Genomic DNA, 27,561 nt, shown 5'->3' on the forward strand with positions numbered 1-27,561 from the left:
CATTTATTGTTAGTAGTAATTTGCAGTGCTTGACTTCATTTGGACAACTTTAAAGAAGATTGTATCAATATTTACTCAGATTTTCAAATAGTTGCATCTCTCCCAAATATTGTCCTATCCTAACAAACCACACAAGGGAAAGCTTATTTATTTACCTTTATGACTGGTTTTGTGGTCCAGGGTCACAATTGAAAACATTGTGTACAAAAACAAAGAGACCACAGACACACAATTAGTCTATTTTTAACTTCAGTCCCATACAAATGTGAGAATTATCATAAATATTACATTTGTAGTTATTCAATTGTTATGAGGGACAAGTGGCCAAGCTAGATGTTTCTTTTATAACTATAGTTTGTGTAAAATCCTTTTTTGAACCAATTCCATATTGTCCGGGTTGAGAATAAAAGGTGTATTAAAAAGTCATTGCTTACATAAAAGGTATTTAATGCCTGAGGTGGGAAAAGATGGTTAGTTAAAGGTTTGATATGTACCTAATGATGTGAGGTATTTCGAAAATTAAGTGTAGGCTATGTAGTCTAGTTTAAAACAAACAAACAAAACAAACAATCAAGGATGAAATATTACCATGACACAGCCACAATAATTTAGGCAGTTTGAGGATGAGTTTGTGTGAGCGCGCGCTTTGAAAAAAAAAGTGGGCGTTGAGATTCTAGAGTGAGTTTCACGTGAGTTTCGCGAGTGGAACAGGTACAGCGAGTTTGCGCGCTTCCGGACGCAGGTGAGAGAACCGCCGTCATGAACGCGCGGATCAAACGAGGCTGCGTCGCGCTCTTCGCTTGGACGCCGAGGTCGTGATCGGTTTGGATTAGAAATAATACAAAACAACAGTTCCTCCGCGGATGTCACTCCATTTTCTCAGGTGAGTAGTTTCTCTTTCAAACGGATGGTTATTCCTCCGAGGATGTTTTGAGAACAGCTCGTCATACCGGCTGCGCCACCGACATTCCGTGACTGACTGACTGAGGAGATAAAGCTCATTTATCCCCAGCCCTGTTTGCTTAATAATACATTATCTCCAGAAAATACTAATCCTTACACTTGCAATCTCGTATTGTAACGAATAGATAATCAGTAAGACCCTTATATCAGGTATTGGATGGCAATACTTAGAAATAGGGGAATGTTTTGACGTGCCTAAATGATGCAATGTGACTGTGAGGTAAACTTGTGTGTAAAATTAAACTTTTAATGTAACGCTGAAATGCTTAACATTGGTTTTAAATATGGGTAGTTAACAAATAAGATTTGTTTTTGTAAAACATCACTTTTGAAGAAAAAATGCATTATGTGAAGTCTGATGTTTGAGAAAATATAAGGGGTCACTAACTTTGTGAATTCATTCACTGTTTTTTGAACATTTTTACTGAAATGTGTCCTATGGTGTGACCTGATCTAATGGTTCTCTATATTGATTAGTGGGTGTGACACAGAAAGAATTAAGAATACAGGGGTGTCGCACCAAAGGTTAAATTAACACTTTTAATAGTGGTTCCAGAAAAGTTTAATATTTGAACAACCTGAGACAAAACCTTATCATGGGCTTCAGTAACACAACCTTGAATGGGGTTCTTCAACTAATTAAACTTGTCAGTGAAATTGCCCGATTTAAAATCAGGATATAGTGTCACACCGGAGGACATTTCAGTGACAAAAGGTATCAAGTTCCTACGCTTTCAGAAATGTATGGCTGAAAAATGACTTTACTTAGACACTAAATATTCCTGAGGTATTTATTAGCATTTGTATGCTTTTCTTTATCATTTATAAAAGTTGTAATTTGTTGAGACAGTCACACCATAGGACAATTTTGAGATTTGGCTCAAAAAATCTAAAGACAAAGCAGTTTTTATATCAACAGGTTAATGTAAGACAAATACATTTTTTAACCATTTGCTGCATTTTTAGTGATGACAATACAAGTTATATTCTTTTTTTTTATCTTGTGTGACAGTGAAAATGCCATGTCACGTCAACAACCCATATATAATTGGTGCCTGATTATAAATCTGCCAAGATCACTTTATAAAGTCGGTTGAGCTCTGAAATGGTCATTACATAATTGTTTTTATTTCATTGTTTTGATGGCATTCTAAAATATGAGTAATATATAGTCTAAAACCAAAAACATTTCAGTGTCTAGTTTGTTTTGAAAATCTAAATATTACAATCATGGTAGTGAACAAAACGTGATATAGTATATATTTTATGCTAGTTTTCAAAATGTAAATTCTGTCATTTTTCTCATCTTCGTGTAATTTCCGAACCCGTATGACTTTCTTTCTTCCGTGGAAAACAATAAAAGGAAGAGTTTTAGCTTACTGGTAAAAATGAATGGGCTCTGAGGCTTTCAAGCTCCATGCAAAAACACCATAACAGTAGTCCATACAACTCATTTGCTCTACTCCAAGTCTTCTGAAGTCAAAGAGAGTTTTGTTTGAGGAACAGACAAAAGTGTGGATGTCCTTGTAATTGTAGGTCAGTGTTGTTCTCCCAGACTAATAATTAACCCCATCAGTCCACAGCAGAACAGTGGACCCTTTTTACATTATCTTCTCATCTGTGAATGTGAATGTGTTTGTGTTTTCACGTCTCACCTCTACCTCACTCTTCCACTAGGTTAAAATCCCCTTCCAAAATGACCACGGTGTAGTCGCTATTAACCAGGTACTTTGCTTCTCACACGCACACGCACACGGATGCTCAGATATTGTATCTTCTTGAACAGACACACCCTTGGAACATAAAAGTGCATATATAGATATTCTCAGTCTGTGTTTGTTTTTACATGTGGAGCATCATGAGTTCGGCGAGCGTCTCGGGCCTGTTCATGCCAGTGTTGTTCCTGCTGGCTCTGGCCGTGGTTTTGTTCTCGTGCGTGCTTCGTAAAAAGAGGCAGATGGAGGGATCGTACCAGCCCAGTGCGGAAGAGCGGAAACAAGGCAAGAACAATGGAGCCGAGAAACCCGGTCTCGCCCTCCCACTGCCCAAAGAGGAAAGACTGATCTGAACGCAGCCCTCAGAAAAGATGCTGAGGTGAAACAACACACCACTGTTTAGGTCAACCAGGGAAACCTAAACAGAACTTTCCTCAGGATGTACCATAGTCCAATCGCCATGCCAGACGCACATGTGTGCAGACAAGGGACATTTGAAGTGGTGGTGGGTATTTATTCAGCGTTTTCGATGGAGATGCGAGAATGCTTTCACACCTTAAAAGAGTTTAAACACTTGAAGACACGGGCAAATGCATTTATCAAAAGCAAAGAAGTCAGATGATTTACATGGACAGCCAAACCAGTTTTTGTTTACTTTACTTGTGCTTCCTTTAAGTTTACTCACCCGTGAGTCCATGTGAAGGATACACACGCCAGCTACACCTCTAAAGTAGTTTAGCTTTACTGTATTAAATGCTTTAAATATCCACAAATGAGCTTTGTTGCAGCTCTTTCAAAGGTAGAGCACAAAAATATATATATTGCACTTTGCCAACTATTGTTTTGTGTTGTGTTATGTTTGCGTTTTCATAATGTCTGTGATGATGTGAATGTGTCATTGTGGTTGATTAAAATGCATCTTTGAGTTAAAAACCTTGATTCGGAGAGACGTGTGGTTTTGACGGTCAATGTTTGCTCCATGTCGGCAGCCGGTGCTTTGCCCTCTCTGATAAGCCTTTTATAAATGATTAAAGAGGTTGGGATAAAAGGGGTTGGACTTGCTTTATTTGTCAGAGTTGACATTGTTCACATATGTTGTATTTTCTTTTATTTTAGCTATCATTTAAAAATCAAAATGGACCCAATTTAATGCATGTTTCTGGTCTTATTGTGAACGATTCATCTGTCTACGTTTTTTCCAAAGGGGGAAAAGTCTGTCACCAAAATGTAATAACTTGCACTGCCTTTGAATCGACTTCCTTTATTGACTGATGTCAACACTCAAGTTTCAGCGGTGCATGGGGCATTTCATGAGGTGAGTGTCCTTCCACAACCTCAAAGTCTAGTATAGAACACCAACTTTTCACCATCCAATCAAAACCCAATGGACACAATCAATTTGATCTTCTTTGACTTTGCAAAAAACGAAACGTTTTGCAAATTGTCAAGTGGACTCGAAATCTTAAGAATCTGAAAAAGTCATTTTTAGTATTGTTTTACTCCAAAATGCTTGATTTATGATGCTTCGAATCTCTTCTTCAGCTCGGAGACCTTAACGGGAGCCTGGTCTTGCTCTTCTGGAGTTGATGTAACGGGCGATTTTGTACTTTGTTCTTCAGTCTGCACTCCTGTTTTTGACCCCACGTTGATTTTGAAGGTTCTTATGGGAGATTTCAGGGGGTTTTCCCTTCCTTGGGAACCAGAAGAGTCAGCCAAGGACCTGGACTGGAACAGAGCTAATGTAGAAGAGACATTCGGTGACGAAGGTTCAACACTTTTCTCTTCTGGCTCTTCTTCTTTGTCTATCTCTACATTGAGGGCGACTGCGGAGGCGATTCCTCCATTTGCAGGTCCATTTGACCCCAAGTCATTGGTCATGTTGTGCTCTTCCTGATGTTCTTCTTCTTTGTCAGGTTGTGTCTCTGTCCTCTCTTCAACTGTTGTCTCGGTATCCAAGCTTTCCTCCATTGTTCCGTTCATTTGTCCATCTTTTTCCGACCATTGACCCTCTTGCACCTCTTGAGAACCCACTTCGGGAACCACTTCTAAACTTTGCAGATCTGAACACAGACTTTCCCCTAAATCGTTCAAGTCCTTCTCTAATTCGTTAAGCTCATTTTCTGGCCTGTCAATCATGGCATCAGACTCCTCCCTCTCCCTGCCAGGCCCCTCCTCTAGCTCCTCCTCCCAGCTCATGAGACTTCCGCTGTTTCCAAAAGAGTGACTCAGACTCTCCTGACTTGGGGTGGTGAAACTCTTCTGAAAGAGAAATTAAATGGTGAGAGTTTGTGGACAAGTGTATGTGCTTCTCTTTTTCCACTGACAGGTTCCTGGTGATGGAGGGGAATGGCCCTGTTCGACTATTTCAAGTTTTCAAGAAACGGCAGTCAGGTAAGACTGCCACAATGTACCACAATGGAAACACATGTTCATATTGGGATAGTTATTAATTATTAGTTATTAATTTTGTTTAAGTGTTTAGTATTGTTTTTTGGGGACTGTGTTAAAATTCAATATTCATTTTAGACAAAATCCTTTTGGGATTAATATTGACACGTGACTTGTTGGAGATAAAAATTAGGGATTTCTACCGATTTCTTGTCATGGTGATCAGCCGATACCGATCCCGATTCCAATGCTTCACTGATTTGTAAGCTCTCTGATCACTGTTAACCTTTTTCAGAAAAAAAAAAAACTATAGATGTTGCCTTTTATTATATTTTTGTTACATTTTTATAGTAATTATGTGCTGTAATGTAACTATTGTTTTAACAGGGTACTAAATAATCATTATAAAATTATTCATTATACAGTGGACACTTTAATATGCCTTTTAAAATGGGTTTTCTGCATAAAACTATGCATATCAGGATACTTAACATACTATAAACAAATACAGTGGATGTAATGTAGGCATGTATTAATAATTTTATTTTTTAATTCACTGAACTAAAAATGAAAATAAAAACAAAAGCATATTAGCCTATATTTGATTACCCCATTCTAATGGTCACTTTCATAAAAATATACATACTTGTAGGTTTAAAATTCTACATATGGCACATTTATTGTCCAACATCAAATATTTTAGAAATATGTATATTTTAGTCAGAATTGTTGCCTTCTATTGCGCTCCGTCTGTTTGGCGCGCGTGCAAGCGATTTTTAATAATAATTTTATTTCACATCCTGCCCAATGATGTCCTAAAATCAATGTTGATATTGAAGGCTATAAACAAATACAGTGGATGTAATGTAGGCATGTATTAATGATTTTATTTTTTAATTCACTGAACTAAAAATCAAAATAAAAACAAAAGCATATTAGCCTATATTTGATTACCCCATTCTAATGGTCACTTTCATAAAAATATACATACTTGTAGGTTTAAAATTATACATATGGCACATTTATTGTCCAACATCAAATATTTTAGAAATATGTATTTTTTAGTCAGAATTATTGCCTTCTATTGCGCTCCGTCTGTTTGGCGCGCGTGCAAGCGGCGGCGCTCGCGGAAGTCTGAATTTTGGCGGGGATTAACATGCAGAAGGCTCATCGTCGCCTGACAGCAAAATGGACATATTTGCATGACTTTCTAACATTTACAGATGGAGAATATCCCTGTGAAATGTATGCACCGAGGAAAGCACCACATATCAAACGCATTAAACACCGCAGGTATTGATCTGTCTGTCAGCACAAGTATCTCTCAGAGCGTCTGACAGGACGAGCTGCTTTAAACTATACGTGTTAACAATATCTAACCAGTTATTTTAAAGCCCTTAATATACAGCATGTGTCATGTTCAGGACAAATTGTATCATGCACTTTCCCTGCATCAGCTCACTCTGCGTACGCCGCTATTTTTCAGATTCGTTCGTATCAAACTACTGTATATCGATACTTCTGAACGGCGTTCGCCCATCCCTTAGGACCGACTGACCCGTGAACTGCTGTTCACATGGAACCCTTCTCCACTTCAGCCTTCAAAACGCCCTCACGTGATGACGTCATCAAATTGCGATGGTTCGTGAGATCGGCCAAGTTAGTGAGTACCGATCAAGTCATAAAATATGATTATCGGCCGATGCCGATTGATCGGAACATCCCTAGTAAAAATGCATCAATTAAAGAAATATTAAATCAAGCAGAAATAGATCATTTTAAAGAAAGCCATTTTCTGACCATTTTCCATTGTGGTACAGGCATGCCAGTTGACAACAATTCCTCAAAATCTTTTCTTATTAGAGCTATTTTATGTCATAAATCACATGGGGGGAAATTAGGCCTGGTTCCACAGATAGGGTTTAGATTAATCCAGGATTAGGCTTAAGTTAAAATAGGACATTTAAGAAGCATTTATAAACGTGCCTTAGAAAAAAAAAAACATTACTGGTATGCATCTTGAGACAAAACAGTGGTACTGACATATTTTAAGAAGTTACTTTCCGTTAAAACGGCTCAAACATTCATTTTAGTCTCTAGCTTAAGCCTTGTCTGTGAAACCAGGGGTATATAGTGTTAAATACCTTCTGATGGTCTGGTTATGGGACAAAGACTTTAAAATGCGCTCATATAAACAAAGACTGTAATGTGGCATGTTTGTTGCAGGCTGTGCCGTTGACAAACCCATCCAGCACAGTTTAGATGGAATGTGTGAGACTAGAGTGAGAGGATCCAGGTCTTACATGTGTGATGAAGTCGCTGCTGTCAGGGCTGAAGAGGTCGAGGCTGCGTGTGCCGTACAGTAAGCCCGGCTCTCTGGAGCTCTGAGCGCTCAGGGTGTCAAAGATCTCCCCAAGCAGGTCCATCTCCTCCGGGTCAGCCAAGAGAGAAAGGTCATCGTCTTCCTGCAAGTCGCTGGTGCCAGAACACTGCTCAAGACTTTCTGTTGCACTGCAAAGGGACATGCGTTTAGAAAAGACATAAGGCATACAAGCTATGCATCTTTTTCCTCTCCTCTTACCTGTCCTCATAGGTGTTGTCATCCTGTGTCTGTTGCTCCATGTCCTGGTTGCTGGAGTGTTTGCGTGCCGGCCGCCGTGGTCGAGACTGAAAGCAGAGCAGCACAGAAAGTGTAGGGAAAAAAAACAAAGCATATTTAGAAAGTAAAGTGCATGTGCTGTACTGCTGTTGAACACAAGGTGGAGCCAAACAGCTACAATTTTCACACTCGGGTGAATTAGATTTTTTTGTTTTAGGTCTTTTGAAATAAATAAATGGCTATTTTCACTAGGTGCCTTTGACGCAATAACATATTTAAAATATGCATTGACTTTTATATAATATTAATGTATGTGTATATACAGCAATCAGGCATAACATTATGAGCACCTTCCTAATATTGTGTTGGTCCCCCTTTTGCTGGCAAAACATCCCTGACCTGGACTCCACTAGACCCCTGAAGGTTTGTTGTGGTACCTGGCACCAAGATGTTAGCAGCAGATCTTTTAAGTCCTGTAAGTTGCAAGGTGGGGCCTTCATGGATCGGACTTGTTTGTTCTCGCAGATGCCAAGTCAACACCTCAAACTCATTGTGAAGCATTTTTGCTTTGTGGCAGTGCATTATCTGCTGAAAGAGCCACAGCCACCAGGGAATACCGTTTCCATGAAAGGCTGGACATGGTCTCAACAATGCTTAGGTAGAGGTGGTACGTGTCAAAGTAACATCCACATGGATGGCAGAACCCAAGGTCTCCCAGCAGAACATTGCCCTAAGCATCACGCTGCCTCCACCGGCTTGCCCTCTTCCCATAGTGCACCTGGTCTGTTTGATCGGTCCACACAGGCCAGCCTTCACTCCCCACGTGCATCAATGAGCCTTGGCCGCCCATGACCCTGTCACCGGTTCTCCACTGTTCCTTCCTTGGAGCACTTTTGATAGAGACTGACCACTGCAGACCGGGAACACCCCACAAGAGCTGCAGTTTTGGAGATGCTCTGATCCAGTCGTCTAGCCATCACAATTTGGCCCTTGTCAAACTCTCTCAAATCCTTACACTTGCCCATTCCTGCTTTTAACACATCTGCTTTGAGGACAAAATGTTCACTTGCTGCCTAATATATCCCACCCACTAACAGGTGCCGTGATATAGAGGTAATCTGTGTGATTCACTTCATCTGTCAGTGGTCATAATGTTATGCCTGCTCAGTGTATGTTTGTATGCATGTATTTGAGTGCCTTCAGGTGTCACTCACCCTGCCAAAGTGCTGTGTGATTGGTAGACGGTTCTGAAGGCAATCTGATTGGATGAGGCGATACGTGTGAGTTCCACACACAGAACCGCCCCTCTGTAGCATGTGAGATTCTGTCTGATCCTGAGAGGGAAAATCATCTCAGTTACATATGTAACGAACGGAGACGCCACGTCGGAGACCGACGAATAGGAATCTCGCGGGCGAGAGCCAATCTACTTCGAGTCTAACTAAACGAGCCAATGCACATTGGCATGCAATGATTGCACCAGCTGCTCATGCCACGTAGCGTGGGTATGAATGAGCTACAGGTGTTTGCATCAAATTAGTTTTTCGCTGAGGAGCCGAGTAGGTGAACTTGGCACCCCAGCGGGGCACAGAGGACATGGCAACGGGACGTTATGTATCCATTCCTTCCTTCTGGGAACAAGGACTGCATACGTAAACGAGACGTTCCCATTCAAAGTCGGTCACTTCCGACGCCTCGTCGGAGGCCGACGAATGGGAATCCCTACCAAAGCGTCATGACCTCTGCCCCCTTCCAGTGCCCCGTGTGCGCCTCCTGAGCTCCCTTACCTGATGAGACGGGGCTCACACAGAGAAGTCCATCACTGCTGTTCCGCATGACCCAATCAGTGACTTATTGGATAACACTGGGAAAGCGTGCCTTCCTAGTGGGAAGGAATACTATGGAGGCCTCATCGTACCCTGAAGGAGTTATGTGGGGTATAAGCGCTCGCAATGCAAAAGGGGGCTCCCCTGCCTGACTGAGAGGGGGGCTCTCCCAAGTGAAAGACACAGGCTTACATTTAGGAGCGACCGTGGTAAAATATATAGGATTCCCGCAGGGTCACTCATACATACCCAGTTCTCAAGGATTCAGCAGGAATAGGCCTGAAGCCAGACGCTCCGCCATGAGGATGGTGGAGGACTCGACAGGATTTAATCTGGAGAATATAAGCGCCGTAGTTCAGGGCGCAGGTAGCCGACAAGAGCCTGGGCCTCTCAGTGCTTCTACCCGTTTGAGGTGAGAACACAGGAGGAAACCGGCTCTACACGAAGGCTATAGAATCTAGCAAACGTGTTGGGTGTCGCCCAGCCCGAAGCTCTACAGATCCGACAGCGAGGCGCCATGTGCCAGCGCCCAGGACGATGCAACACTTCTAGTAGAGTGTGTTCACACCTTGAGCGGGCAGGGCACACCTTGTGCTTGGTAAGCCAAGGTGATGGCATCCACTATCCAGTTACAGACAAAGATTGTGACCGACAAAGAGCTGATCTGAGGTCCTGAAGCTTTGTGTTCTATCCATGTACAGTCGCAGAGCACGGACGGTACAGAGCAAAGCCAGGGCTGGGTCTGCCTCCTCCGGGGGCAGCGCTTGCAGGTTCACTACCTGGTCCCTGAAGGGAGTGATAAGAACCATAGGCACATAGCCAGGCCAGGTTCTCAGTACCACGTGGGTGTCACCCGCCCCGAACTCTAGGCATGATTTGTCGACTGAAAATGCCTGCAGGTCCCCTACCCTCTTGATGGAGGCCAGTGCAGCCAGCAGCAAAGTCTTCATAGACAGAATATTTAGCTCTGCCGACTGCAGAGGCTCAAATGGGGCATTCTGAAGTGCCCGGGGCACCAGAGTAAGATCCCAAGAGGGTATAGAGGGAGGTCGTGGAGGATTTAACCGTCTTGCCCCCCTAAGGAACCTGACGATCAGGGGCACGTTCAAAGCTCAAACCGGTGCGCAACGGTTTCCGGTTGAACGTCATGTTTCCTGGAAACGGTGTGCAACAGGTTTGAGATGCGTTTTATCTCGTTTGGTGGGTGTGTCAAAAATATCAGCAGCAACATGTATTTAAACCACGCGGTATTAAAGAGACAGCTTACACAATGGGTCCAAGTAAAGTTGTTTACAAATGTGTCTGCTGCAGCTCAGTATGTATACGCAACAATTGAAGATATTAGAAGACATGATTGTCGTAAAAAAAAAAAAAAAATTATACAGTGTATATATATATATATCAACATCATGATGTATTTATTTATATTTTTAGCTTCATTGCTAGGCAAATTTCATATATGGTAATTAAGTGCTTTACATAATGAGAAAGAAAATACAAGCTATTAAAAAAGTAAGAACTAGAAAATAAAATAAAATAAAATTAGAATTGATTACCAGGAGATAAAAAAAAAGTTAATTAAATGGGATTGGGATGTTGTCTTTTATTCTGGACGGCAAGGGCAGTGACTGCATGTTTTTTGCAGTATTAAACATGTATTTATATTGATTTCATCAGGCTCCAAAAATCCCTCAAAAAGAACACAAAGAATGGCCTTCTCGGCTGCCATAGTTACAACTCTTGCATCATCAGAACAGGGTGTTCAACGCAGCACCGTTTCCGTTTAAAAAACGTTTTGCAACATTTTGTCTGGGCTGAATGCAGCCCTGGTCGTGCTTCCCAATGGACTTGCCTTCCACGGGGTCGGGATAAGCAGATATTGCAGCAACATAGACTTTGGGGGAGGAGGGAGACCGCCTTCGCTCCAACCCTTAGGGTGAGTCACCTAGAACCTCCGCGTCCCGTCCACGGACCAGACATGAAGTTTCCAGAGGACAGTTGATGTGCAGGTGTGGGCCCGTCCATACCCATGACACTGCATGCCTGTCGTACGTGGCCCCCCCAGCCCATGGCAGAGGCATTTGTGAATACCACAGCATGCTTGGACACCTGTTCTAAGGGCCTTCTGGCCCGAAGAAACGAGGGCTCTGACCATGGGCTGAAGGTTTGGCAACAGGCCGGTGTGATACTCACCTGGTGAGTGCTGCATTGCCACGCCCATCTCGGGACTCGGACATGCAGCCAATGCTAAATCGGTCTCATATGAAGCAGACGAGTGGTGTTTCTGCTCATGCGGCTGCAATATGCCCCAGGAGCACTGTTTCAGTGGGACCGCCGTCCTGCCCTGAAACGTGTTCAGGCAGCTCTGCATCAACTGGGTTCTTCTGTGAGGCAGATACTGAGCAGCTGGTGCAATAATGTGCATTGGCTCTTTTAGTTACACTCGAAGTAGATTGGCTCTCGCCAGCGTGATTCCTATTCATCGGTCTACGATGTGGCGTCTGAAATGACCGACTAAATGGGAACCAAAGGTCCAACTAACGCACACAGATGTGAATTAACTCACTTATTTTGTACACAAAGAGAAACCACATACAATTTATAGAACATAAACTCACCTTTGATGTCAGGAGGTTTTTCAGCCCAAATTTGCTTTGATATTTGCTCTGAGTGAGATATTAACAGATGTATGTCAGGTAACTACAATCAAAATGGAAACTGTATTGATGGAGAATATGCAATATTTAAAAATACAAAACGGCACATTTTAAATTAATATAATAGAAATATGCATTGTCATTATTTATTTATTTATTTATTTTATTCAGCAAGGCTGCATTAAATTGATGGAAAGTGACAGTACAGACATTTATACTATAAAAGGAAATTGTCTATTAAATAAATGTTGTTCTTTTGAACTTTATATTCATCAAAGAAAAACACAGTTTCCACAAAAAATTACTGAAAAACACACGAATGACTGTCAGCCAAAAAAAAAAACCCTGTCGTAAAACTATCCTAATTTAAATAAACAGGTATTTCCTGAATTATTAGGTTCAAATACCTTCACTGTAAAAAAAATAAAAAAACATTTTTTTACTCAAATGACTGACAGCAACAGCTGCCAAACAAAACCCCTAAAATTAAAGTGAAATATCATAATTGAAATAGAGCAGCGGCTATTTAAAGCAGAATAAAGTAGTAGTTTAAAATATTTTATGCACAACAAAGTTTTAAATTTACACAATTTAATTTTTAATTGCAAAACTCTTTGATTAGGGACTTTAGATGCAATCAGGCCAGGTTACTATGTTAATGTATTTATTCAAATCTTCTGATTTCACTGCTTTATAACATAAATATGCATATGCATTGTTGAAGAGAAAATGTAACATATGAAGTGAAGGGTCAAGAGCCCAACTAAAGCAAACACTGATCTCCATAATAGGGACAACCAACTTTATTATTTTCAATAAAACTTTAACATCTAAACCTCTGTCAGTTCTCAATAAGAGCTTTAGTATGAAATAAATAAAGGCTATAATAAGTGAAGATGGTGAGGTCTTGAGAGATCTGTTAGTGTTTAATGTTCTGTTGGGATTTAAAGGGTTTCTGTATCATGTTTTGTGTGTCAGCATTGAGCTGAAGAGTAGAGCCTGTGCTTCAGTCCAGGACGGGTTAGTAAACATTGGTGTTGTGCTGTGTGTTGCTTTATTTAAAGGCTGTCGAGTGACAGAAAGTTACATTCATGCATGTGTGATATTTCTGGTTACCTGCAAGAGATTTGCATTTTACAGTGAATGTGTTTGTTAGTAATAATTCAGGAAATGTTTGTAAAATAAGTGTTTTTTTGTACACTATTTAAATAAGTGTATTTTACATACATTTTATGGTTTTGTTTGGCAGTGATTTGACCCTTTTTTTGAAGATTGAAGTGAAGGTATTTGACCGTAATAATTCAGGAAATACCTTTAAAATATCAGTTTTTCTGTAAAACATCTAAGAAAAAATTATGTGAAAGTGTTATGCACTTTTTTAAAAAATTGGATATTTTACTTTAATGTTACGGTTTTTGTTTGACAGCCGTAGCTGACAGTCATTGACCATTTTTTTAAGTTTTTTTTTAACAGTGTAGTGTACATACAGTATATACTCACTGCTTTGTTAGCTGTAGACTTCCATGTCACGATCAGGGCTCCTCCCCCTTTCTGTAAAGAGAGATTATTTTTATTTATCCAATTTCGTGTAATTGGCATACTTTTGGAAGTCCATTCGACTTAATTTGTCACACTGGAAATGGAAAGTGATGCTCAAATTGATGCGTACTGAATACTGAAAATTACTCTTTTTTTCAATTTGAATGTATTGTGTGCATTGTATACATACTGCAGATATAGTATAGTCTGCCAGAGTTACATTTTGTTTATAGTTACAGTCTGAGTAAAACAAAACGTACCTTCAAATTTCCCACCCATTGTCGACGCAGTTTAGAGCCACCTAAAGGGAAAGTGAGCAGAAGGGATGTTAAAACGAGCCCCCAAAGTAAACAAATCTGATTCTCTGATGGATGTAAATACACACCCGATGAAGCTCCGCACTGCAGCACCTCTTCCTCAAACGCATCATCCGGCTCTTTGCCCTGGTTCAGCATTTCCAGCCGGCCGTCAATAAACTGAGAACAAAATGAGATTATAATGGGAAATAATATGCAGTGATGTCACGGTTTGTTTAATATCCTTTTCATCTTTTATAATCTTACCCTCCATTGTAAACCTTGAGTTTATTTTTGTGTTGTGAATATCACGACTAGCATGACACCAATGATTGTTGCATACTGTGTAACCAATCACATAACGTTGGCGTAAGTGCATGCACAAGTTGCCAAGATGATATGACTTAAGAAAAAAACTGAAGTCGTTTGGATAGAATTTAAAGGTTTTATGGTGCGCTTTTTGCAGCTCAACGCAAAGCAGCTTGAACATTCTTCGAAACATCTCCATTTGTGCTCCACGGAAGAAAGAAAGTGGGTTTGGATCGGCATGAATGTGAGTTATTTATTCTTGGTTGAATTATTCCTTTTATGTGTATTTTGGATACTTTTTTCGACTAGTCTAAACATGTAATGAAAGCAAAATAGCCCTCACATTTGACCAGTGCATGAAAAAACAATGGTTCTGCCTGTAGTGACTTGCCTTAAGATGATAATGTGTTTGCAGTTACCTCTTTGAAACACTGCAGGTGAACCGCGCTCTCCAAAAACTCTCGCATGCTTTGAGACTTATGACTCAGAAACAACTCGTTGCAGAACATAACCGGCCCTTCCTTTAAAGTAAGAGAGGGGAACATTAACGTAAGCATTTATAAACCTAAGGCTAACGTTTATGTAAATGCACGTCACTCACGGCTGGCGACTGTAAGGCGTCTCTGTACCCTCCAAACAGCAGAGCCTGCGCTCTGAGGAAAGCGTGAGCGACCCCTGACCCGGCCGACGCCGCCTGCCTCTTCAGCCTGACCTTCAGTCCCGCCACCTGCAGAAACAGTGTTTGCTGTAAACCTTCAACCGCTGTGTGTCACAGACCTGCGAGGAGTAAACCAGTCTCACCACGTCGGGCGGGATCTTTTTCAGGTCCTCGTGGGGCGACTCCAGGGTGTTGGTGTCAACGTTCAGTATGACCACGTCCTCCAGAGCTCGACTCTTGACTCTCTGTCGTACCGAAGCAAACAGAAGGCACAGCGACGTGAGTGTGAATGTGACGCAAACTGTGAGAGAAAACTATGAGGTGAGGGAATCGTCGTACCTCCGCCAGGCTGGAGTGGATTCCAATGAGGTACGGCATTGGCGCGCTAAAAATGAGGGTGAGGTAGAATTAGGCGCCGTTGAGCACTTTGGGTCATACAGTTTCTTTTATATGCGCTTTAAAAATAAATAAATACATTTTGATTTTTACGTGTGTGTGTGTGTGTGTGTGTGTGTGTGTGTGTGTGTGTGTGTGTGTGTGTGTGTGTGTGTGTGTGTGTGTGTGTGTGTGTGTGTGTGTGTGTGTGTGTGTGTGTGTGTGTGTGTGTGTGTGTGTGTGTGTGTGTGTGTGTGTGTGTGTGTGTGTGTGTGTGTGTGTGTGTGTGTGTGTGTGTGTGTGTGTGTGTGTGTGTGTGTGTGTGTGTGTGTGTGTGTGTGTGTGTGTCTCATACCAGCAGTAGTCGAGCAGATGAGGTGGCAGCACTGGAATGAAGATGTGCTGCCAGTACATGGGGAAGAGCATCCCGTTACACGCGTGTATGCAGGCCGTGAGCTGAACACACACAAAACACTGTCAAATGCAGTTTGGTGCATGTCCTGACTAGATGCAACTCAATAACGTTCTGTTATCAAGTGACTTTTCTGCCTTCACAGAAAGAAATTATGGTAACACTTTACTTAAGGCCCTTATGAAGAATGCATTATAAAAGTGTTTTTAATGCAGTAATTATGCTGGGAAATGACCTTATAATGCATTATATGGTCTCATGAACAATTGTAACAACAGTTATAATACATTATAATCCTCATCTATTCTTGAACACCTCTTTATAAATTATAATGCATTAAAACACATGACAAAAAACCATTTTCAGAATCTGAAAATATTATAATGTGTATTATAACTGATTACAATTATTTATGAAATGTACAGTACATTAGAAATACCTTAAATACCATTATACATAGGGGCTTTAAGTAAAGTGTTACCTAAATTACAAATTCTCTGGCAATCTGAAGGTGTTTAATCAAATTTGTAATATAAGTAGAAACCAAAGAATATGCTCCAGCTGGTTGGGGCAAAAACTGAGATTTTTTCGCATGTAGATTCTTTGTGTAATGCACTTGAAATAGTGGACAGGATGTACAAACTACTTTTGTTTCAGTTTTAATCAGTCACTTTGAGAAAAGAGTTGCGTTGATATTCTTTGAAATTCTTATTTGGTTTTCCGTGGAAATGACAGCATCCCAGCTAACAAAGTATGTTCTATGAACATTTTGCTAACATTAAGTTATGAAAACGTTGTTTGTGAATGTTCTCTCAACGTTTGAAACATCACAGGGGTTTTTTTTATTCTCGAGTATTCGAACGTTAAGGGAACCTTCCATTATGCAAACATTATAGGAACGTTAGTTTTGAATGTTCCCAGAACGTGCTGAAACAGGTAGTAACATTTAAAATGATCTATAGAGGAACTAAAATGTTTCAGAAAAAAAGTCCCATGAATATCCATAATAAATAATGTTTTTGCACAAATGTTTTGAGAAATGTTATTACAGACCAGATAACTTTGAATTAATTTTCCATTAACGTTACTGAAAAAAAAAACTTGTTCATAACTTTAATAAAACCTTTGCAGAACGTTCCCTGTTAGCTGGGGTTACAGGTTGGATCAACATGACCCAGATAGCAAGCCACCATCAAAACATTGTTAAATCAATGTTAATGTGTCAATGTTAATTGCATTTAATCAACATCACATTTGTACCCACAATTAATGTTGAATTTTTTTTTATTTTATTTAATCCAAAAATCAATGGTAATGGCATTGAATCAATGTTACAAAGTGATGTTGGTCCAACATCATGCTTGCTTTCTCAGAAAATGAAACACAACTACAACTAAAGCCACACAGCCTGAAATCAACTGAAGATAAAATAAGACAATATATCTCAGCAGAAGCTCTTAGTGAAAATTAACAGAGGTTTAGATGTTGATGTTTTATTGAAAATGAAAATGATCACTGTTATGGAGATCAGTGTTTAGTTGGGCAGTTTTTCAACATGAATACTGGGTGCAAATGTGATGTTGATTCAATGCAGTTAACATTGACACATTATCATTGTTTTAACATTGTTCTGATGGTGGCTTGCTGTATGGGGAGGGTGTTTTGAGTTAGCTGTTCCTATAAAGGGTTAGTCCACCCAAAAATGAAAATGTAATTTTTTACTCACCCTCATGCCGTTCCACACCCGTAAGACCTCTGTTCATCTTCGGAACTATATTAATATTATAAAGCGACGAGAATATTTCATGAAACTTCATGAAGCTTTGAACTGTTATGAATCAGTGAGTTGATTCATGATTCAGATCGCGTGTCATACGGCCAAACTGCTGAAATCACCTGACTTTGGCGCTCCGTACCGCTGATTCGATACGCTCCTAAGCTTCATGAAGCAGTGTTTTGAAATCGGTTATCACCTATATAAGTCGTTATTTAGTCTTTTTGACACACCAAAAATATGTGTTGGGGAGTAGTTAACAACAAGTAGCTAAGCTACTAACTTACCTACATTTTTCAGTAGCTTGTCAGTAGCTCAGTTACTTTTGAAACAATGTAGCTTTTCCAGAATCTAACTACTTTTTCCAGCAAGCAGCGGTTATAGCGCGACCAAAAGCTACATTCCGTTTTGTTTTAACGAGCCTGCAATGCATTGAAGCAGCACAGTGTTTTCTTCTTGTTTGATCACATACTAAAATTGTGCGTTACCGCCATCTATTGTTTCATCACACATCTTGTGGCTTTACGGTTCACAGAGAAGAGATCGACTGATGATTATGTAAAGGACGTACAGAAGTGGGTTGATAACTTCACACGAATCAACTAGTAAAGGTTACACTTGATTTATATGAACAAAAGATTAAAACGCTGTCTGCGTCGAAGACTTTAAGGACATACAGGTGAATAATAGCCTTTTTATATTGATTATCCTGCTATATATATATATATATATATATATATATATATATATATATATATATGCATTTTTGTCTACTCCTGTTTCTCAAAGTTGGTTATATTTTGTTCTTGCATTGATGTGACATGATTTTGCACTTTGACAGTCAGTTTGAGATATAGACTACATTTGAGTATTGTATATTTGGATAGTTTACAAAATAAAACTACTCTTATCATAATTGTATTGCATTGTGTTGTTTTAAACCCCACACATTTAACTTAAAACATTCTTCATTAACGATTATTCAGTTATTTGTAAATGCAATTTAAAAAAATCAAAGTAGTTTCGATGTAGCTAGCTACATTTTGGTAGTAACTTGTAGTGTATCTAACTACTTTTTCAGAAGGGTAGCTTGACTGTAGTTTAACTACTTTCATGTATAAGTAGCTTGTAGCTTGTCAAACTACTGTTTCAGAGTAGCTTCCCCAACACTGCCAAAAATATTATCGTCACTTTATAATATTAATATTGAACCACTGTACGTACTCACATGAGTTGATTTAAATGTTTTTAGTACATTAATGGATCTTGAGAGAGGAAATGTCATTGCTGGCTATGCAGGCCTCATTGAGCCTTCGGATTTCAACATAAATATCTTAATTTGTGTTCCGAAGGTGAACGGAGGTCTTATGGGTGTGGAACGGCATGAGTGTGAGGAATAAATTACATTATTTTCATTTTTGGGTGAACTAACTCTTTAAGTTTCATATTAATATGCATTTTGATAGATGCTTTAATACAAAGCAAATTTAATCACAGTCAATATGCATTTATATTTATATATATTTTATATTTATGCATTTGGCAGACGCTTTTATCCAAAGCGGCTTACGGTGCCCTTATTACAGGGACAATCCCCCTGGAGCAACATGGTACCTTGCTCAAGTGCCTTGCTCAAGGACACACTGGTGGTGACCGCTGGGATCGAACCAGCAACCTTCTGCGTATCAGTTCCATGGTTTAACCCACTGGACCACCATCTCACAATAGTACATGTATTCCCTGGGATTGGATCCCATGACCCTGGTGTTGCTAGTGCCATGCTTTACTGCTTTCATTCAAGTTTTAGTAGCCGAAGCGAATCAAGACACAACATTTGCTGCACTGAACTCACTGTGCTGAGTTTGCTGCAGTAAATGAGGATCCGTCTCTCGAACAACATGCTGGCGTAGAGCTGCAGCAGGTTCCCCACGTCCACGGCCACCACCAGCTCAGTCAGGTTCCTCTGATACACACACACACACACACACACGTATAAGAACCGAGAAAAGACCAGGCAGTTCAAATTCACACGTTATTGAAATGATAGAATAGAAATGATGGGGAACAACTCACACTCTCTGGTATAGAGGGCAAGGCCTTGGGATCTGGCGCGATAAAGTACGGGATCTGTTGGAGAGAAACATTATTTCACTAAAGTCCCAAACTAAATTGCATGTTTGGATAGCAGCTCCAAGATAGCAAGCCACCATCAAAACAATGTTAAATCAGTGTTAATGTGTCAATGTTAACTGCATTGAATCAACATCACATTTGCACAATGTAATTAATGTTGAATTTTTTTTTCAATTTCATACAAAAATCAATGGTAATGGCACTTAGTCAATGTTACAATGTGATGTTGGTTCAACTCATGCTTACGCTCTCAGAGAATGAAACACAACTACAACTAAAGCCACACAGCCTGAAATAGACTGAAGATAAAAGAAGACAATACATCTCTCAAGATCTCAGCAGAAGCTCTTACTGAGAATGAACAGAGGTTTAGATGTTTATTTTTTTTAATAAAAAAATACCATTATGATGATCAGTGTTTCCTTTAGTTGGGCAGTTTGACTCTTGGTTTTTTAAGTGAGACAAACTCACATAAAAAGCCAAGAGTCAAACTGTGCCATTGCCATTACCAAATGTCATTACCATTGACTTTTGGATGAAATTTCAACATTAATTGCGGGTCGAAATGTGATGTTGATTCAATTAACATTGACACATTAACGTTGATTTAACGTTGTTTCGATGGTGGTTTCCTATCGGGGACCACATGAAAGAAGTTCTTCGAATGAGTCTACCTCAAGGGTTTTAGGTTAGATGAAAAATAAATCACAAAACCAAGTTTTAGTTAGTGTTTTAGTTAAGCATTGATTAAGGTTCTTTTTGTGGTTATTTACAGATGCTGGATTAGGTCAATCCCATATTATGTCATGCATTAGGATTTATTAGACGCTGGAGTGAAGGTTTAGTCCGGTCGGCTCGTTGTAAAGCGGATCAGGGACTCACCCCCTCTGACTCCTCCCCTTTTGGGGCATGTCCACAGATGCCAGGCATCACACTTCCGATCATTAGCTTCCCTCCCTCAGTGAAGAACAAACGACCCTGATTGTGATGTCACATAGGATGTCATGAACGGAACGTGCAGCAGCCAATCAGCACTTACCATCTGCAGCGTGATGGCGTCATTCGCCGGAGGGACGGGGTGCTTGTAGAGAATCGAGAGCAGCTCTTTCATCTCATTGGTCTGCCAGGGTGTTCAAATAAATACAATGCCTTTTAGATACATTAATGGTCAAAAGTTTGGAATAATTTGGAAAATGTTTTCAACACTGATACGTGTGTGTGTGTGTGTGTGTGTGTGTGTGTGTGTGTGTGTGTGTGTGTGTGTGTGTGTGTGTGTGTTGTGTTGTGTTGTGTTGTGTTGTGTTGTGTTGTGTTGTGTTGTGTGTGTGTGTGTGTGTTGTGTGTGTTGTGTGTGTTGTGTGTGTGTGTGTGTGTGTGTGTGTGTGTGTGTGTGTGTGTGTGTGTGTGTGTGTGTTCTGGATTGTGCCAGATTTATTGTATATTTTTTGACAAATAAGAAAAAAATCCTATGAGTGTAAAATTGACCCATGAGGGAAGGATTTGTTACTATTTTGTTACCTTGGAATTATAGGTTCTATTTGACATTTTTTATCAAAATTGAGTTATTCACATATTCTTATTTATTTTATGTGCTTTAAACAAAAGTTAGATTGTATGTGCAATGTACATTTTGGGACTTTGTAGGTAGTTTTCTAAATAAAAAGTCAAACTCCCATCCATCCATCCAATCCCATCCATCCATCCATCCAAACCAATCCCATCCATCCATCCAATCCCATCCATCCATCCAAACCAATCCCATCCATCCATTCAATCCCATCCCCCCATCCATCCATCCAATCCAATCCCATCCCCCATCCAATCCAATCCCATCCCCCATCCATAATCCATCCATCCATCCAATCCCCCCATCAATCAATCCATCCAATCCCATCCCGCCATCCATCATCCATCCATCCATCCAATCCCATCTCCCCATCCATCCAATCCCATCCCCCATCCATCCAATCCCATCCATCCATCCATCCAAACCAATCCCATCCATCCATCCATCCATCCATCCATCCAATCCCATCCATCCATCCAAACCAATCCCATCCATCCATCCAATCCCACCCCCCCATCCATCCATCCATCCAATCCCATCCCCCCCTCCATCATCCAATCCCATCCATCCATCCCATCCATCCATTCCCATCCATCCATCCATTCCCATCCATCCATCCAATCCCATCCCATCCCATCCATCCATCCATCCATCCATCCATCCAATCCCATCCCCCCATCCATCCAATCCCATCCCCATCCCCAAGCACTCAGAATGCAGATAGAACCGTATAATTCCAAGGTGGCAATTATTATTACAACCACATAAAACCCTTGAATCCAGTCAATTGTTTGTGTGTGTGTGTGTGTGTGTGTGTGTGTGTGTGTGTGTGTGTGTGTGTGTGTGTGTGTGTGTGTGTGTGTGTGTGTGTGTGTGTGTGTGTGTGTGTGTGTGTGTGTGTGTGTGTGTGTGTGTATTCCAAGTTCAAGTGTGACAACAGTCGTAAGGTCTTGGACCACTCATATAAACACAATTATTATTTTTTTATTAAAAGAGAATGAATTTTGGGTAAAAAACAACCCTAGTTGAGTCTGAGAAACCAATAATAATTGAGCAGCAAATCACCATATTATTACTGAAGGATCATGTGACAGTGAAGACTGGAATAATGATGCTGAAAAATTTGATTTCAGCCTTGATCGCAGTAATAAATTACATTTTACAATATATTCACATAGAAAACAGTTATTTTGAATTGTAATAATATTTCACAATATTACCGTTTTTACTGTAGTTCTGATATTAAAAAAATGCAGCCTTGGTGAGCAGAAGATATTTTATCAAGATCTACTTTAACTAGATCTTAATTATTCCAAACTTTTTACAGGTAGTGTAAATGCATACGCAGCTTTTTAAATGTAGATAATCAGGAGTCCGTTAAAACCTTACCTGTCCTTTCGTCGAGTAGTCGGCTAGGTTATTCAGAAGTTTGTAGAAGACCTCAAACCATGGCAAATAACTGAGTGTGAAAGAAATCGCACTTAAGTCAGGTCAAACAACTGCTTTGAATCTACTTATTGAGAGTTAAAACTAAGAAGTTAAAAGCTAATCATAACTCTAACATTCACTGTTTATTGCACTGGTTTATTGCAAGTGAATGTGGTTAGCAGACTGTTAATCATTAACTCATTGATGATCATGTGCATTGAGAATGAAACTAACTGCGCTGTTTTTGTGTGTGTTTTGTGTGTTTGAGACCTGAGTATGCACAAGCAGGTCTGAGAGCTGGATGTGAGTCTGCAGAAACCGAAGCGCTGACATCCCTCCAGATCGGTCAAGACGAATGTGAAGTGCTGCACGGCAACAGAGTCCTTCACCCTGTCGATCGACCGACCGGTTAATCAGTCATAAAAGCTAAATAAATGTACCATATTTATTATTATTATTAATATTAATAATGAATGAATTTCACCTCTCTATGTCATAAGGGAAACAGAAGCGAGGCAAGGACTGCAGAGACTCCTGTGTGGGAACAGCAGAAGCGTCATTGCTCAATATCTGCGCAAATATTCCTTTGCATTTGGAACCCATTTTAAATGCATAATGTGAGATATTTCTGAGTTCAACAGGTAAACTCCGTAGAGACTGGAGTGGATCATGAAAACTGGGTGTTTGATACCAGAATGTGAGTGTGCAGTGGCTTGGTGGATCTGAGGAGACTTTCTGACCCAGATGCTTAAAATCACCCGCTAAGGTCTACCCTCCTTTTTTTCCTACTATTGGTGTAATCTCTATTATATTAATGTTAATAAATGTTCAAATACTTTTCACCATTTTCTACAGTTTAAAAAAAAAAAGTCTAAAACAATGACTATACACCGATCAGGTATAACATTATTTTGTTGGTCCTCCTTTTGCTCCTAAAAGAGCCCTGACCCGTCGAGGCATGGACTCCACTCCATCCTACACTCTAAAAAAAAAAAAGGTTCTATATGGCACCAAAAATGGTTCTTGGCTCGTAATCATAGGGGAACCTTTTTTAGTGCTATATAGCACCAATTTTGGTGCTTCAGTGGTTATTCAGCGGTTCTTCAGAGGTGCTATATAGCACCTTAGTCAAGGAACCTCTGAAGAACCACTGAAGCACCAAAATTGGTGCTATATAGCACTAAAAAAGGTTCCCCTATGATTACGAGCCAAGAACCATTTTTGGTGCCATATAGAACCTTTTTTTTTTTGAGTGTATAAGTCCTGTACGTTGCGAGGTGGGGCCTCCATAGATCGGACTTGTTTGTTCAGCTCATCCCACAGATGATTGATTGGATCGAGATCTGGGGAAATTGGAGGCCAAAGAAGCCATGGCCATGCTGTGAGATGGTGGTCCAGTGGGTTAAACCATGGAACTGACACGCAGAAGGTTGCTGGTTCGATCCCAGCGGTCACCACCAGTGTGTCCTTGAGCAAGGCACTTTACTCCATGTTGCTCCAGGCGGATTGTCCCTGCACTGTAAGTAAGGGCACTGTAAGTCGCTTTGGATAAAAGCGTCTGCCAAATGCATAAATGCTTAGGTAGGTGGGACGTGTCAAAGTAACATCCACATGGATGGCAGGACCCAAGGTTTCCCAGCAGAACATTGCCCAAATCATCACTGCCTATGCCAGCTTGCCTTCTTCCCATAGTGCACCTGTTGCGATGTGTTCCCCAGGTAAGAGACGCACACACACACTAACAGGTGCCGTGATGAATATATAATCAGTGTTATTATGTTACGATTAGGTCATAATGTTATGCCTGATCGGTGTATATTGTTAATATAATGTATATTAATAGCTCTTGTGTCGGCTGAATCATGAAAAGTAAATCGGGTCAGTTTACATATTGACCATAACCTATATAAAGTTATTTCTAAATACATAATAATGAATAAATACATTTTATTTATGCATTGTTATTTATTTATGCATTTATTTTGAATGCATTATAATTTCCCTTATTCCTCAAACTTACATACATGGTGAGCGGTGGCTCAAAATAAAATACTAGTTATCAGTTATATTAATATAAGTACAATTAATAAACAAAAGACGTCAACACTTTAGTTTAGGGTCCAACTCTCACTATTAACTGCTTGTTAGCATACATATTAGTAGGAAATTGGCAGTTTATTAGAACTTATAAATCATTTATTAATGCTTTTTTCTGCATGACCTTATTCTACATCCCTTAATCCCACCCAATACCTAAACTTAACAACTACCGCACTAACTATTAATAAGCAGTAGGCTTAAAGTCATAGTTAAAAGTGAGAATTGGGCCCTAATCTATGGTGACCAGATAGCTAAATAAAAACCAGAAGGAAAGAACCACAGTGATCCCGAGGACTAACCTCATCATTAAAGTCTTCAGGGAACTGAAACAGCACATCAGGATCTACTCAAATAGAAAGAAAACACACACAGGGGTCAGGCACATCAGTTCATTTCTCAACTAGAGGATGTGGTTAAAGTCAGGTCAGTGTTATCCACAGCCTGGTTCTTACAGCCAGACCCGGTCCAACCCCATCCCTCTTTAGACCGTCAGTGTGTCCTATCGCCGCCCTGTTAGCAGATGACGGCATACTAACTAGTTCCCCTGCCTTTTCTCATTCTGTTGAGCGTGTACCGGCCCTGCCGTGTGGTTTTTCTGGTTTAGTCATGTGACAGGAAGAGCCATTCTCAGAAAAGACAGGCTTGTGTGAGCATGTGTGTGTTTATTGCATCAGTTTTCTGTGTGTGTGTGTGTGTGTGTGTGTGTGTGTGTGTGTGTGTGTGTGTGTGTGTGTGTGTGTGTGTGTGTGTGTGTGTGTGTGTGTGTGTGTGTGTGTGTGTGTGTGTGTGTGTGTGTGTGTGTGTGTGTGTGTGTGTGTGTGTGTGTGTGTGTGTGTGTGTGTGTGTGTGTGTGTGTGTGTGCTGTGCCCACCTTTATCTCTGGCGATTGGACATGAGGCTTGAAAGAACCAGTAGAACGTTTTATCAGGGTTTTCTCTGAGAACAACAAAACCATGAGCAAAATAGTCATCATAACGAAACAACCATTGCAATCACACCAGAAAAACATTAGACACATCTGACGTGAAAAGCAAATGCTATCAGAATGACCAGTGACTCTGAAAGGGATCAGCGATGAATCATTATCTTCTGTTCTTCTCATAACATCTTAATACAGCGCTTCATGCGTGGAACAGGATGTGGTCGACTGCTAAATTAGTTGAAGCACATCAACAGAAAATACTTCTGACTGAACATTTCCAGTTATATATTCGGCCGGTCTTAAATGTGTTCATGCAAATGTTTTGACCCAAAATATCCGTTTTTTGCTCGAGTGAATTGATAAGAAATGTTTGGTTTGAAAAAGTCATATTGAAATCTATGACTTTTAATGGCAGATCAGAGCGCAATTTGAGAAGGATCTGAGAACGAAAAATCTCCATTTGTGAATATAAGAGATGCTATTCATGCTTTTTCCTTCCTACACTCTCAAACAAACAAACAAACAAACAAAAAAAGTAAAACATTTAACCTTTTAAGGTACAAGTGGCGTCACTGGGATGGTACCCTTAAGGGTACATTTCTGCACCTCTAAGTCAGGGGTAGGCAATTTCGGTCCTACAGAGCTGATGTCCTGCCAAATTTAGCTCCAACCCTACTAAACCACCACAGCATAAAACTCATGGCTCCCAGCATGCATTGCAGCATTAAGTATGTCACCATTGTTGAGATTCATATGCTGATTCATGATATCTGTGTGTGAGTCTGATCTGTGGCAAGAAAGTATTTTTGGTGAATATTATTTATTAACATTTTTAGTCAGGGATGAGTTTAGTCAAACATTTTTCTATATAATTTTTGTTTATGGCTTCTTTTGATTAGAACAGATAATGTGTTTTGATAACATTGTATCAAACTCGCATATAAAGCCAAGAGTCAAACTGCCCAACTAAAGGAAAGACTGATATATTATTTTCAATAAAACATCTAAACCTCTGTTAATTCTCAATAAGAGCTTCTATAGATGTCTTTCAGGGTTGGAGCCAAACTCTGCAGGACAGTGACTCACTAGGACTGAACTTACCTACCCCTGCTCCAAGTAGAGGAAAACTATGGTATAGTTGTACTCTAAGGGCCAATTGTGTACCTTTTTAAAGGTACATTTATACGTTTTGTTCCCCAAGGAACAAAATTGTACCTCCACTGTACCTTTTTTTCTGAGAGTGTAAGATAGTGAAGATGTGTTGAAGATGTTAATAGTTAATGTGAATTTCTACAAACTGAAAAGTACAAAAACACCTACGCATTTCCATCACAATTAACAACGATGAAGAAAGTGACGTGCGTCCTGCATCATTTCAGTGCACATACAGACACTTTTTATTTTGCTGTCTAATGCAATGACATCAGACAGATTCTAGTCTGACTTGAAGCACTTTTGAGGCCGCGTGAAATGAAGGATGGAGAGGATCTGCTCTGCTCGAATCTCAGTGGAAATCTGTCCAAACTCTCCATCTGCAGATCTCATCTCCGCACTCGCTTTGGAGTTTGAGTTTATTCACTCAATCTTGACATGATAGAAAGCCTCACGTCCGAGAACGACAGAGCGAGGAAGAGGAAGTAAGCAGGAGACCACAAATGTGAGCAAACGCAGAAATCGAGAGACAAACGGAGAGAATCTTACTTTATCCTGGAGCCCATGATGCACTTGTGTGTTGGGGCCCATTCGGGGTGTTCAGGACATCAGCAGACCAAAGTCATTAGATCCTTAATTAACATGCATCGACACACACTTCTGCACACACACATCCTCACATCAAACAGCCAATTCCGCCGACTTGCACACAACTCAAGACAGCACTTCCTGATCTCTCTGTGTGTGT

General features: G+C 40.2%; 2 protein-coding genes and 1 long non-coding RNA gene across 6 annotated transcripts in view; 1 reads left to right on the plus strand and 2 right to left on the minus strand.

Moving 5' to 3' along the window:
* Positions 1–2,479, minus strand: part of LOC307122956 (complement C3-like) — a 70,575-nt gene extending 68,096 nt beyond the window's left edge. The window contains exon 1 of the mRNA XM_079811301.1: positions 2,344–2,479. The gene's annotated coding sequence lies outside the window, so the exon portion shown is untranslated. The remainder of the gene's footprint in view (positions 1–2,343) is intronic.
* On the plus strand, positions 569–5,361 carry LOC307122973. Its single transcript, XR_013816114.1, has 3 exons — positions 569–883; positions 2,641–2,688; positions 2,818–5,361. It is a non-coding gene; the product is annotated as an uncharacterized lncRNA (long non-coding RNA).
* Positions 3,262–27,561, minus strand: dennd1c (DENN domain containing 1C). 4 transcript variants are annotated; one of them, XM_079811304.1, is made up of 23 exons: positions 27,363–27,561; positions 25,611–25,675; positions 25,039–25,082; positions 23,124–23,173; positions 22,910–23,029; positions 22,601–22,670; positions 20,684–20,764; positions 20,527–20,601; positions 19,585–19,638; positions 19,364–19,474; positions 15,681–15,781; positions 15,290–15,335; positions 15,094–15,195; positions 14,894–15,019; positions 14,712–14,813; positions 14,073–14,163; positions 13,948–13,988; positions 13,649–13,699; positions 12,110–12,157; positions 8,880–8,999; positions 7,648–7,733; positions 7,370–7,577; positions 3,269–4,937 (listed from the first exon to the last, which is right to left on the minus strand). In XM_079811304.1, exons 1-23 carry the CDS (start codon positions 27,377–27,379, stop codon positions 4,194–4,196), a joined length of 2,553 nt encoding a protein of 850 aa, XP_079667430.1. In that variant the 5' UTR covers positions 27,380–27,561; the 3' UTR covers positions 3,269–4,193. The 4 variants fall into 4 exon arrangements, with proteins under 4 accessions (XP_079667431.1, XP_079667430.1, XP_079667432.1 ...); XM_079811305.1 differs by lacking the exon at positions 20,527–20,601 and having other exon boundaries at positions 3,262–4,937; positions 27,363–27,557; XM_079811306.1 differs by lacking the exon at positions 8,880–8,999 and having other exon boundaries at positions 27,363–27,537.

The sequence above is a fragment of the Gobio gobio genome (genome assembly GCF_949357685.1).
Source record: "Gobio gobio genome assembly, chromosome: 3".
Taxonomy (NCBI): domain Eukaryota; kingdom Metazoa; phylum Chordata; class Actinopteri; order Cypriniformes; family Gobionidae; genus Gobio; species Gobio gobio.